The sequence below is a fragment of the Periplaneta americana genome, chromosome 9 (genome assembly GCF_040183065.1).
Source record: "Periplaneta americana isolate PAMFEO1 chromosome 9, P.americana_PAMFEO1_priV1, whole genome shotgun sequence".
Classification (NCBI taxonomy): Eukaryota; Metazoa; Arthropoda; class Insecta; order Blattodea; family Blattidae; genus Periplaneta; species Periplaneta americana.
The window spans coordinates 39,821,000-39,835,753 of NC_091125.1; the positions used below are offsets into that span (position 1 = coordinate 39,821,000).

The following is a 14,754-nucleotide window of genomic DNA, read 5'->3' on the forward strand; positions in this document are numbered from 1 at the left end:
CATTATTGGTGCCTTCCCTTTTTATATTATATTGTCTAATGAATACGATCTGTGTAGAACTGTGTCAGCTTTAGACCGTGATATATAAAATTTTAAAAAGCTTCAAACAGTTTTGTTAAAGAAAAGAATATGTACAGTTGTCAAAAAAAAAGTGGCCGCACTCGTGAACAGCGAATATTTTCAAAGTCCACTTCGGGTCACGGCGATGTTACACGATGCATGTGCTTTTAGAAGCAGTTCTGGAATTATGGAATTATTCCATATCTGCGTCTCATAGACCAGCAGTAGAGTGCTTGCTTCATGATTCGAAGGTTGTGAGTTTGGGCCTTGTTCAAGTTTTCATTTTATTTTTTAATCGTTCTTTAGCGATATAAATACTGTATTATTCAAATTATCGTTTATATTCTATTATCGTTCTTTATCGACATGAATAATATTCAAGTTATTTATATTTTATCGTTCCTTTAGCGATATAAATAATATTCAAGTTATAATTTGTTATATCTTTAGCGATATAAATAATATTCAAATTATCATTTGTATTCTGTTATAGTTCGTTAGCGATATAAATAATATTCAAATTATCATTTGTATTCTGTTATCATTCGTTAGCGATATGAATAATATTCAAATTATCATTTGTATTCTGTTATCGTTCGTTAGCGATATAAGTAATATTCAAATTATCATTTGTATTCTGTTATCGTTCGTTAGCGATATAAGTAATATAAATTTAATGTTAGGTTTAGAACTATACAGCTGCCTAATACAAGTGTTAGTTTTTTCTTCTTATATTGTTTTATTATTAGATTATACTATCCTGTAACATAATAAATTGGAAAGGAGTCACGAGGATTTGAGCCTGATACGTTGACATTCGAATTCAGACTTTCCCGACATCCGACGTTCTTATGTTCTTCCGACTGAGCTATGTTATTTACCTGGTATTAACGTAATTCAACGTATTGTCAGAGACACTACAACTGAACATTCATTTAGATTATATTCTGAATATTTAATAATGATATAAAAAGGTTATGTTTATGACAATAATATTTGTAGTTGTAATACCAACTGCAACAGCAGCATTGATTAAGGACGTATTGTGTGGATACAGTTCAATACAGATCTTTCGAAAACAAATTACGACACTGAGGTCGAGATTATAAAATAATTATATTCTTCTTAATTCTGTGGACTTTATGTTTGAAAATGATATAGTTATTGATAAGACTCTAACAAGTGTTTATATTATTATTTCCTAATTGAAGAATATATATTTTTAGTGTAATGATTGTTTTGCTATTATTTTAAGACCTAGGTAGAGGCTAATTCTCTAAGGAAACAAAGACGCCATTTCTGCCTGCGACTTTGACTGACATGGCTCCACAAAGAGGTGCAGGAACGAAAGAAAGTATAATATGGGCTGTGATTCATTTTGGTTTTTCAGCATCTGAGGCAGGTAGGCATTTCAATGTTTCTGAAAGGACAGCCCGGAGATGGGTGCAAAATTATGAACGCTTGGCAATTTTTGGCCGAAAAGCTGGGAGTGGTAGAAGGAATATTTCAATACCACAACAGGACGCCAGATTAGTGGCAGAGGTTGAAAGGAATCCCTTTCATACCGCTGCTACTTTGAAGGCAGTTGTTAATTTCCCTGGCCAGGATCAGACCGTGAGAAATCGTTTAAGGGCCGCCAATTTTTTATCTCGACGTGCCATTCCTAGGGAAGTTCATAAAGAGGAGCATATAGAGGAGTGTTTAGTCTTTGCAGTGGGAAATGGTGATCGGGATTGGAAAAGAGTAATCTTTTCTGAAGAAGTCACCTTTTCTACTATAAAGGAAGGACCCACTCTTGTATATCGTCGTCCTGGTACCCGATTCGACAACAGATACGCTGCCATGCGTGCCCGCAGTGGTAGAGTATCTGTGTCGTGTTGGGGGTGGATTTCTCGTCGTGGAGTGGGCACAATCAATCACATTCGCGGGAAATTTAACCAGTACAAATATCAAAGGTTGCTGGAATGCTATATGGTTCTTCATGCTAGGTTTTTATATCCTGCTGGAATTCTTCAATTTCAGCAGAATAATCATCCAGTCCACACATCTCAATTGATTCGGAACTGGTTTGCGAGGAGACAGGACATCGAATTGATAGACTGGCCTTGTTGCTCTCCGGACGTGAACCCTTTGGAGAATATGTGGGCCCAAGTAAAGAAGCATATGCGGAAAAATTGGCCCAATCCCCCTCCAAGATGCCCTGATAATTTGTGGAAGCTCGTCCAGTATGCCTGGGATGCCAAGGCTGAGAACAGTCGGTATTTGAACGCACGACCTTACGAACACTTGCCCAGAACGCTACCACTATGCTACAGATTAATATGCAAGAACTTTCATTCTGACTGTAGATATCACGCCACGTGGTCCAACAACATGTAACATCGTTTGTCTCCGAATTGTAGCAGAGATACCCGAAGTGAACTTTGTGTCTAGAGAGCGGCCACTTTTTCTTTTGAAAACTGTACATTGTACACATCGTTGTTTATATTATTTATTTTACAATTGATTTTGTTTGAGAAGTTATATTGAATGAATATGTACAATTTTTATTATCAGTCAAAAACTTATTATAACAATATACTTACACGGAATCTGCACAAAAACAAGATTTGGATATTTAATTGAAAACTAGAGTTTTCAACCCCTTTGATCCATTGAACCTTACAAAAATTTGTGTAAGGAAATCTTTCACCACATTTGCATTATTAAAATGAAGGATTTGCAGCTGATCAAACTGCCAGCATCGAACTAGAAAGATCGACTGCTTTTTAATCATTCTTGGTCGCTTAGTGTTTATCATGCACGTGATTAAGTGTGAAGTTGGAGGGTTTATAACCTGATGAGGGCAATGAATTTTTCAGTGGTGTTAAAAATCCTTAGATCCAGACAAAATTATTGGTCAACTGTTCCTTGCCTCACAAAGTTTCCTGCTTTGGAAACATGTATTTCTGTAAACTTTTTTCTGCACTCATTTTGTGAGACAACATGGGTTTCTGATAAGGTGTGTACACACGTAGCGAACAAACAACAAATGAACGATGAAGCAAAACTTTGTTGTTCGTTCGCTGTTCACAGCAACGTATAAATCATCAGTAAATGATCAGAGAACATTCGCGTTTGCTGATTATCCACAGTAATAGCAGACAAAGATATAATTATTGCAAGTGTAGCCATTGGTATTACTATAGGCAGTTTAACAAAAAGAAAGTTAAAAAACAAAAGGTGATGGTGGCAGACGCCACTCTACGAAAGTCACAATCAATATAGAGACACTGACTAGCTTCATGATTTACGTCAAATTGAATCAGGACAGTTTCACAACTTCTGTCGTATTTCAGAAACACACTTCGAAATATTACTTGCAAAATATGGCCATAAAATTTCCTGCTTTCTATATACATCAATAAGTTTGATAACAGCTTCTTCACTCCACTCGAGTTTTGATATCCTGTTGGTGAAATTAAACTAACCGCTGCATTCTGCTACAAACTGCATACAAGTGGCAAATCCTGTCCACAACGAATACCAACTTCCTTTGATGTACCGACAAGCGAAGGATCACTACTGAAGGCAAATCAAATGATCGGTTTACCTTTGCTGTGTTGTCCACACGTTTTGATTTCAATCAGCGAATGCATTTGTTTGTCATTCCTTCACTACGTGTGTATGCACCTTAAGACAAAGCAGGAAACGAAGTGTGAAAAATTATGAGTTCTAGAAAAAGAAGTCAATAACTTTCAATGTATCAAGAGCTGAATAGCAGATGGACCCTCGATAAAAGGAAATGTGATTGCTTTGGCAACATTGTGATCACGTTATAAAAATATTTTCATTGTGAGGCCCATTCAACAAATTAAAGAAAAATATGATTTATTGAGAGATAATTGTTCTCATTGATATAATTATCAAGAGCGTTGCTGTTAAGAATAGCACTAATATATGCATTTTCCAGTTTCTACTAGAGAAAATTAATTATTTTCAGAAGATGAAAATGATTTTGGAACTGATATAGTGACATCTGTCTTGAGAGCAATGAGATATGGATCGAAAGATGCTCGTCAGTTGTTTCCATGCCTTTTACAATTGCCTGGACTTCCCTCTCAGTTGTCCGAGGTATTTCTTAAGGAGGTAAGTGTAACAAATGATTTTTGAAATTCACTTTACGATTATTTCATCGAAAACTTGAGAAATTGTTTCAGAATGTGTTATAAACAATGCATGTATGTAATGTAATTCGTCATTTTGAATTGGACAGTATGTGATTATGAAACCTATCCAATTAGAGAGATTAAATTAATTTGAAATGTAACTAACTCGAATATTATCTAAGTGTACAAGTGTCTATGAAATATATTATCTAAGTGAACAAGTGTCTATGAAATAATTAATCAGTGCAATTGATCATTGTTTTATGTTCACAATTCTGCATTTTAATTAGCAGTGCTGGCTATTTTTTATATTTGTTTTCTTACTTCTACAAGGCTCATTTCATAAGTCATGGCAACTATATCATATCATGAAGAATTGGTAGAACGGAGAAAAATTTTCTCCGGCATTGGGACTCAAACCTGGGTTTCCAGTAGTGATGGGTAGTTCGCGAATGATTAGTTAGAATTGAACTAATCGTTCAAGTGAACTAGATGAACTAGTTCGAAATTTTTGTAGAAGTAGTTCGCGAACTAGATGAGTCGTATCTGTGGAAGTCATTCGCGAACTAGATAGAGAAGAAGCAATGCATTGAGGGAAACCGTTCCCATAACGAGAGGAGTGTTGGGCCGTGTTTCACAACATGCTAATAATGTTACTTCTTTAGACCCATAAAGATACTAAATTCGGTGTTTCATAAACATTCTGCACAACTTATAAAATGCGGACACTAATACTGTATTATAGTTCATTACCCAGCTGATTCTGTGCTTGTGGTTGGACATTGTGTCTACTGTCACACATACTGTGACACGGTACACAAAGGTAGGCCAACAAAGGGGAACACAGTAGGTAGAGCTTAAAATGAGAGGGATTCAATCCGGCATCGGAACTTGAATCCAGTGTGGCTTAGTGGATAAAGTGCCAGCACAAACCTGGGTTCGAGTCCCAGTGCCGAGAAAATTTTTCTCCATTTTACTGATTCTTGACCACATGGAAATGCAGAATTACTACACTGAAACTCCATATGTACTTCGGTACATCATAGTAATATGATAAAGTGTAAGTAATCACTTTGTGTTTTAAGACAGCGCTATGTTCCATCGGATCCCGGCCACTTAGTCACTCGTAATGAGTGCACCTCTGTACTTGTGGTGGGACATTGTGTCTACTGTCACACATACTGTGACATGGTACACAAGGGTAGGCCAACAAAGGGGAACACAGTAAGTAGAACTTAAAATGAGAGGGATTCAATCTGGCATCGGAACTTGAATTCAGCGTGGCTTAGTGGATAAAGCACCAGCATGTAAAACTGGAAAGCCAGGTTCGAGTCCCGATGCTGGAGAGAATTTTTCTCCGTTCTACCGATTTCTCACCATATGGAAACACTGAATTACTGCATTGAAACCCCATATGTACTTTGGTACATCATAGTAATATATTATATCAGCCAATAAAGCTGCAGAAATAGAAATTCACTATATGCGATTGAAAGTCACTGGAATGTGGTTTGCAAAGCTAATACCAAATTGAGTCCGGTACAGGAGGCAATGGGTAAGGGAAATTGAAAGATGCGTAAATAGAAATCCTTGTTTTATTATGCACAAAAGGAAACAAAGTACATTACTCACAGCTAACATCCTTCAAAATAATACCCCAAGACTTCCACACATCTTTGCCAATGATGATGCAGGCGTTGAATACCACTGGCTGTGTGTGATTAGACATTGTGTACCACCTTTCATCGAAACGTTGTTAAGATGTTTTTCCTGTTTGCAAACCACTTCCCACGCAGTGGCTTCTTCAATTGCAGAATGAGAGCAAAGTTGCATGGACTTGGATCAGGCGAGTAGAGAGGATGTTCTAACACACTATCACCCAATCCTTTTCATAGCTCAGAATGATACTGAGCTTTTCTGTCACGAAGAATTGCAATTTTCACATATGACCGCTGTTCAACTTTACTTACATCCACCTTGGAGCACAGCCTCTAGCATACTAATCTTTGCATATGCTGTCAACTAGCCATCATTGCATACAGATGGCATCCCATACAGTGTTTTCAAATGTATATACTGAACTAACCACATTTTCGGTTATTCGGAAGATATAGTTGCCATGACTTATGAAATGATCCTCGTATTAATACCTAACAGTCATCATGTTACGTTATAGATACCAAATTTGCACATTAGCTGACCTATAATAATAACTGAAGATGTTAGGAAAGAAACTCATTAAATACATTGGCATCATTTGTTTTTTTGGAATATTTATTACAGTCATTACTATACTATACTGGACTATACATTGCTTTAAGATGTGCAGTTTTTAGTGTGTTCCCTCTTATTCTTACGACAGCTGTAACAAACAATCAGTAATTTGCCAACACACACTGACAAAGTGGCTTTTCACTGGCATTTACAGAGCAAAGAGGTTCCTGCATGGATGTTCCTTGGTTGGGTGAACCAGTTGCTGGCATGTCTAGACACTCCTGTGGGTCCAGTACTCTATGATCTGGTTCTTAGTCTGGCACAGACCTATCCACAAGCTCTAATCTATGCCTTTCCACTGAGCCGAGAAAAATATAACTTAGAAAGAAGAGAAACCCGTCTGAAAGATCTTGTATATCAGTAAGTGAACTTCATCTTAAAAGTATAGTGTAGAAGACTGTAATTAAGACTTTATGGTTTTGTTTATATCTTTATTAATTTGTGTATGTTTACCATAGTTTGATTTTAGCAAGGCATTAATTAAGTTTTAAAACTGACCTTGGGTTATCCACAAAACAACGAAATGACGAAATACCTCTACTACCAGCTACCACTATAACTACCACTACCTTCATTACGGCCTTTACCACTTTGACAACAGCAACAACCACTTCACTTGACGTTTCTACAGCCTATAGAGCCTCGGTCTTTCTTACGTCTTCTGGTTGATGTCATGCCGTCCTCCATCAGCCTTGGATTCTGTTACGATGCAGATCTCTTACATATCCTCTGTCTATCTCTTCCATGGTCTGCTTCTACTTATTTATCCTTTGGATTGTCATTTTTCATGTATTCTGGATCCCTAATGTATATCTTTTTAATTTCTGTCAAGAGGTCTGATTCTCCATAGAGCATATACAGTGACTCAATATTCGGCCACGTCTGTTATTTGAGTTTCAGCAATTTTATTTAAACATTTTGAGGAGAAATAATTTATTTTTGTACATAAAACAAACAGATTTAAACTTCAAATGAGATAGAGAAAATAAAAATAGTTTGTAAACTTGTTTTCATTTCAACAAAAATAAAATACTCTTTTTTATGAAAACTAAACAAATTTAGGCAAATATAAACAATCACTTTAATATTCGGTCATAAACAGAAACATAAATATGTACTTCTCAATAAACAAAATAAAAAACCATTAATACTTTGTTGGGTATCATTTTGTTGAATGAACTGCTGTAATCGTCTGGGCATACTAGCTACTATTTTCTTCGTGTATTCAGAGCTTATGTGATTCCATTTTTCCTTCAGTCTTCTTTGTAATTCTGTTTTGGAACTAACTGGCACGTCCTTACCCTACGATTAAGTTCATCCCACAGATTTTCAATAGCATTTAAATCTGACGATGGTGAAGGCATTTCTATCACCTTGGGACAGCAACCACTCGCACACAAGATATGATTTATGTTTCGGGTCGTTGTCTTGAACAAATTTAAAATTATCTAATATCCCCAATTTTTCTGTACTTTTGCGTAAATTTGTCTTCAGTATTTTTAAATATTGTTCTTTATTCATTGTATTTTCAATGAACACTAATTCACCAACTCCAGTTGCTGACATTGTGTTTTACAGTTGGCAGTAAGTTTTCTTTTTCAACTCTTCATTAGGCGTACGCCAAACTAGCACTCTACCATCTGAGCCAAAAATATTAAATTTCTTTTTACCTACGAAAATTACGTTTCCCCACCATTTTTCATCTTTGTCAATGTGATTTTTTGCGTACTGAAGTCTCTTCTTCCTATTTACTGGATTAACATGTAGCTTTCTCCTTGCCACTCTTCCATTATACCCATGTTCTCTGCTACAGTTTCGTGTTTTTTCTGGATTCACATTCTTACCAGTTTTCCTTGCAAGCTCTGCTGCAAGCTTTGGAGCACTTATTCTGGGATTTTTCTTCATTTTTGTCATTATTGAACGACCATCTCTGACACCAATTTTCTTGGTTGTCGTTTTTGCGGAATTAATTCAATTCTGTCCTGTCTTTCAAACGTCCTTATAATGTGACCTACTGTACTTCTTTTCATGTTCAATAATTTGGCAATTTCCCTGTGCATGCGTCCCTTGGCATGATGAAATATGACAAGTTGTTGTTGCTGAAAAGAATTCTTTTCTTTGTGCCCCATTCCCTTAGAAGCTATTTCCAGCAGTCCACAGTACATCTGAACAGAACTGCAGTAGGGTAGTAACAAATTGTACCTCTCCACCCTCCAATGTAGGTACGTATGTATCTGCATACAAGGTCAACGTAATAGAAGCAATGCCTATGCGAGCTGACCGAATATTAATGTGGATGCGTATTCTGTCATTTTATGTTCAAAGTAGCAAATTATGTAGTCTGTACTGACTTACAGTTAGTGATTTTCGTTTCAATTGTATAAGTGCATATGGTATTTAAGATATTTGAACAGTCCTTTCGTTATTTTCTTGTTAAAGGTGTTGAAAAGTCCGAAAATAAAAAGTAAGGGTTGGCCCAATATTAAGTTGAGTCACTGTATATACAATTCCGCATTTGTTCTCATTTTCCATTCTCCATTATCTTCAGTAGCTCCAAAAATCTTACATGAATAGTTTTTTGTCATATTCCTAATCTTTTTCAACTGTTTTGGTTACGATCAATGTTTCGAATCATATATAGCCACAGCTCTCATTATTTTTATTATTTACCCAATTTTATTTTTCTTGCTCACAATAATGATCGTAGCAGAGGCAGAGAAATGCATGATAGCATCTATTGACAGCCAATATTTTCTATTTTTTTCTTATCTTTTTATCTTCTATTGTAATTTATGTTCATAACAATTCCTTTCATACAGAGTGAGGTCATTAGCCTTAGGTTCAACCCCAACCAGGTAGTAGATTATACCAATTTTCAAAGTCTTCTCCACAACATTGCATAAAAATAAAAGACAGCCTATTAATTCAGCTTTATTATTTTTTATAATTATTAAAATAATTGGCATAATCTGTTCACTTTTCACTTAAACTGAAATATCTCGAGACCTAACAGCTATGATAATGTACATGGGTCTATAACACTCGGGACTTATGCATTGTCTATTGAGCCCAAATTTACTTGATGCCATTAATTTGGACCAAAGTTAAGGTGGAACATCACTCAAATACATGTTGCACCACAACTTTGGTTCATTTTGACTGAATCAAGTAAATTAGACCTCAATCGATAATGTGTAACACTCAAAATGTTTAAGCCCAAGCACTTTATTGTAGCTCCATTAGATCTCGAGATATTTCAGTTTAACCCTCAACTGGTATTGCTTTTTAAATGTACGTTAAGACGTCTATGCATATGGGTCTATATTGACCCATAGATACCAGTTGAGGGTTAAGTAAAAGGTGAACAGATTTGCCAATTATTTTCATATATAGGTATACTTGAGAATATTTGTAGAAAATCTTAGCTGCTTTGAGCCAAAGCTGGCTAATATATTAAATTTCAAACTCCAATCCAGAAAATTGTATGACATCGACTTACCTTGCAAAAAGTCGATTATTTTGGACTGCTTGCTCCTAAGGAATAAACCGTGCCCTCAGATTGTGATAATTGGTCCATAATTTGTTCATTTACATCATGGTGTGTTACAAAATTGCAGCATTACAGTATTTTGTAACTATACTTTTTGTATCTAGAAACGAGAAAGTAGAAATTTGTTTGAATACTATGGAGTCAAATCTACTGGCATTCGTACCAAACCACGAGGTTCCTTTGTCTCAGTGCAGTCAGTTGTCTGAACTGTATCGAGAAATATGTATTGTTAATCATAGTTAGATACACAGTACTACAGCTCATTTTCCTCACTTGTATAGAGTATTTTCAAGTGTTCAATTCATTAGAGCACGCTTCAGACAGTTTCTTCTTATTGAGAACGCAACCTGTTTCTGGACACCTATTAAATAATTTAACAGTGCACTGTTTCGTTGGTTGTATAGCCTCAAAAACATCATCAGAACTTGAGTAAACACAACTCATACGATTTCTTCTTCAGTAGATATATTTCAATGAGGAAAATGCATTGCTGTACTGTGTGTCTAACCATGGTTAAGTCCACACCTGTGAAGTAATGGTTAGAACGTCTAACCGCGAAACCAGGTGGCCTGGGTTCGATTCCCAGTCGGGACAAGTTTCCTGGTTGGGGTTTTTTCTGGGGTTTTCCCTCAACCCAATATGAGCAAATGCTGGGTAACTTTCGGTGCTGGACCCCGGACTCATTTCATTGGCATTATCACCTTCATCTCATTTAGACGCTAAATAACCAAAGATATTGATAAAGCGTCATAAAATAACCTACTAAAAAAATACCATGATTAAAAATATGCAATTCTCAATGCATTTTAGACAACTAACCGAGATTGACAATTTAAAGTTTCATCAGGATTGTATTGCCAGCTTAGTACAACAGCTGATAATGCAAATCCACGCATTGTGCCCTTTACTAGGCTAAAGCAAACAAGAAATTAGGAAAACATAGTGCACTACTTGCCACATGGCAGCCTCGTGTGGCTCGATAAGAATACCAGTAACTTAGGTTTAACCCACTCTGTATTATGTAAATCTTACATAGTCCTACTGAATACTAAAATATTCTTATTAAGTAGTATTTTTTTATCCTGAATGTGTATCAAGTCAAAAATAAATTCAAACAAAAATTTAATTAATTTATTTCCTCAGAACACGGGATAGAACAAGACGAAAATCTGAAACTAACTCTTATTAATTTATGGTTAATTCTGTATATAACATTTCATAATGCTTTAAACAACGCATGACTTAACAAATGAAAGCTAAAATAGAAAAAAAACCATAGATAATATCGTCCCTCCTCTGGCAAGCAGGGTCGCTAATTTGTCACTTTCGCTAGTTTGCCAGAGGAGGGACGATATACTTGTTGTTAAACCATTTTGCTGTGATTTACTATGGATTAATGTAAAATGTGTATACAAATCTGAAACAGCAAGCTGTGTCTAGAAAATATTTAATGGTATAAATATGTGTACAGACATTGTTTTGTTACATGTGACCTCTCCACTACCATTCAGGACTAATTTTTAAATTCAAATTTTCATTTATACGTAACTGTTTTGATGAGTTAGATTATACACAATTATTCTGTATTTTTTATTTTTTAAGTCCCTTTAATCTTTCTTAACATTATTTGTCTTTCAGTTACCATTTATGGATTACTTTTATATTTCACAGGTTGGAAAGTATCTTATTCTCTAATCCGCTGGTTGACACATTCCTCAGAGCATTTTCTTGTCTTGCCCTACCATGTAATATGCTCTACTATTTCGTTGTAAAACTTACGAAATCCTTAAATGTTGGAAAGCCAAACTTCAACGTTGTGAGTCAACTATTTGATACAATGATGGAGGAGATATTTCCAGATACTAGGAAGAGAGTACATGGATCTGCTTTTGAAAGCGTCAAAACATTCCAAAAACAACTGGAGAAAATGAAGCCAAATGTGAAGTCTCGTGATAAATCATTGAAAGACCTAGAAAGCATCAAAAGTGACCTAGAAAAAATGATGAGAAAGATAAAGGCTTCTCAACAACTAAAAGATTACAGTCCATGGCTGAGTGAATTCCAAGCTGGGAGTCATGGATGTGTGGAACTGGAGATACCTGGCCAATACACAGGAGAGAGCAAACCTCTATTGCAGCACCACATAAAGATAGTGGGGTTTGGACAGAATGTAAGTATTAGCACAGCACAGCACAGTACAGTAAGGAAACTGTGTGTTAATAGGACTATGACAACATGTTAGCTGAGCATCACTAGCATGACTAGTGACGAATAACTATAACAATAAAAAAATCAATACATAAATACAGTAGAATCACTCTTATCCGGCACCAAAGAAACCAGGCTAGTTTCAGATACGAGATTTTGCCGGATAATTGAATAAATACTGGTATATAAAAAAAAAAGTTCGTATTTCATGTGCCAAATGTTAAAACTGCAGCCATATGAAGCTTATTTCTCTATAACTTGCTCGTAACTGAATAAATAAAAAACTGTGTGGATTTTCCTTATTAAAATACATCACACAACACAAATACATAATACACTAATTTTAGGTTCGAATATTCACTGAAAATTAAAGTTTGTGCGATCTCCCTAATCTGGCAACACTGACAGCCCGAACATAACTAAATAAATATAAAAACTGTGTGGATTTTCTTTATTAAAACATATCACACAACACAAATAATACACTAATTTTAGGTTTCTATATTCACTGAAAACGAAAGTTTGTGCGAACTTCCTAATATAGCAACACTGACAGCCCGAACATGTTTAAATAAACCTAAAAGTTATGTGGATTTTCTTTATTAAAACACATCACACAACACAAATGATACAATAATTTTAGGTTCGAATATTTATTGAAAACGAAAGTTCGTGCGAACTTGCTAATGTGGCAACACTGACGACCTGAACATAATTCAATACACATAAAAACTGTGTGTATTTTCTTTATTAAAACACACTACTAATTTTATGTTCGAATATTTATTGAAAATGTTGTTGTTGTTGTTGTTTTCTAATGCCAGGCGTTTGACGATAAAGTCATTTGACCTCTTGCACTCCAATATTTTTCAAAGATATTATCATGGCCAGCCACTGAAGCACAGATTTTGAGAGTGAAAATGGCAAGTTGTAGCCGATTTAAGTGAACACCATATTTTAACGTTTTGGTGGCTACTTCATTCACACACAACCCCCAGAATGTCTGGAGGACCACACCTGCTGTTGGTTGACAGGTCCACTGGACCTAGTTGGGAGATCTTGTTGATCACCAACTTTCCATCCTTAAGCCACTGGAGGACGATTTTAGTGCCATAGCAGGTCAGCAATAGGAACAGAAAAGTAGGAAGGGTAGGAAGGAAAGTGAAATGAACCCCTAGGTCTCGAATGCTCTAATACTGTCGGGGTCGAAGAAAGTAAGAGTTCAGTCAGAGGACTGGATAGGAAAGGGTAAAGAGAGAATTAGGTATTGAATAGAGGAAAATTATACCAAATTCGGTCATTAACTCATCAAGCTGACCAGTGCTAATTGATGAGTAGCCCCTCCCTTTAGTTCAGCTTGTAAAATTATGCTTACTAACAGCTGCACCACGGGAAGGTAGGGATGGGACATTGGGTATTTGTCCAGGTTGGTTCCTTAAAGCCTACAATGGGAAGGATTAATGGCTCTCCCCCCTGTATTCGACAAATACCGTTTTGCAGCCACATTGAAAATGTAAGTTCATGCGAACTTCCTAATGTGGAAAAACTGACGGCCCAGACTGTGGTAATGTGGCAGATTTAAACTTTTTCTTTTATTCAGCCAAAAATGCCGTTGTTTTGGTATTGCTGGTTATTTGGGTGCCGGTTACAAGGGATTTTACTGTACATCACAAAATATGTACTATAAATAAAAAGACTCGCATTATTGCATGTCTAACATCCTAAATTTAGATATATTTAAGTAAAGGAATAATAGGGAAAGCACAGAATTTTACTTGAGAACTGGCACTAATTCCAAATACCACTTAACCTGTAATTACAGTAACTGTACTGCAGGCCCTATTATTACAAGTTTAATGAATTATTTATTAGAAGGTTAATATCACTGATTTTATTTAAAATAAAAAATGTTGCATCAATAGAATAAAAATATCATTATTATACAATAAATTCAATACAACAATCATCAGCAAAAAATAATTAAATACCCATACTGTGATATTATCGATAATTGATAAAAACTGTAATTCATACTTTTTAACAACACCTGAGACCTTTGGAACTTCAGAAAAGCAAAAGTTTAGGATTTTTAAGAACTCATAAAAGCCTTGTTTTCAACGTTGCAATTGGGAAATGTAAATATAGTACAGAGTGCAATGATAGGAAAGACCTTGTTTTCGATGTTAAGCTGAAAAAATAGAATAGACAGACGTCCAAGAATACTGTCAGTACAGCAGTTTAATTCTTTTTATAAACATTGGTTTATACAAGCTTTAACATCAATGTCTTATCACATGTGTAGGATCTTTGGGTATATCAGTAGCCCGTTGAGTATTGTTGGGATTCTGTTTTTATTTTCGTGTGTTATAGATCGCTTGTGTTCATGTACCTAACTGATTTGGATTTTGTTTTGATATGTATGATATTGGTGATTAAGGCAGTGATAAATCATGGTATGTAATTTTTCAATCTGATATTTGGCTTAGTGAGTGAAAAAATCATTCAGATCGGTTG

General features: G+C 35.6%; 1 protein-coding gene across 7 annotated transcripts in view; it reads left to right on the forward strand.

Moving 5' to 3' along the window:
- LOC138705841 (DNA-dependent protein kinase catalytic subunit-like) overlaps window positions 1-14,754 on the forward strand; it is a 290,093-nt gene that overhangs the window by 246,226 nt on the left and 29,113 nt on the right. For 6 of the 7 annotated variants that reach the window (XM_069834521.1, XM_069834522.1, XM_069834520.1 and 3 more), the window contains 3 exons: window positions 4,043-4,188; window positions 6,637-6,842; window positions 11,704-12,202. In XM_069834521.1, the coding sequence (XP_069690622.1) occupies window positions 4,043-4,188; window positions 6,637-6,842; window positions 11,704-12,202 (851 nt within the window). The remainder of the gene's footprint in view (window positions 1-4,042; window positions 4,189-6,636; window positions 6,843-11,703; window positions 12,203-14,754) is intronic. The other variant, XM_069834525.1, reaches the window with a different exon arrangement.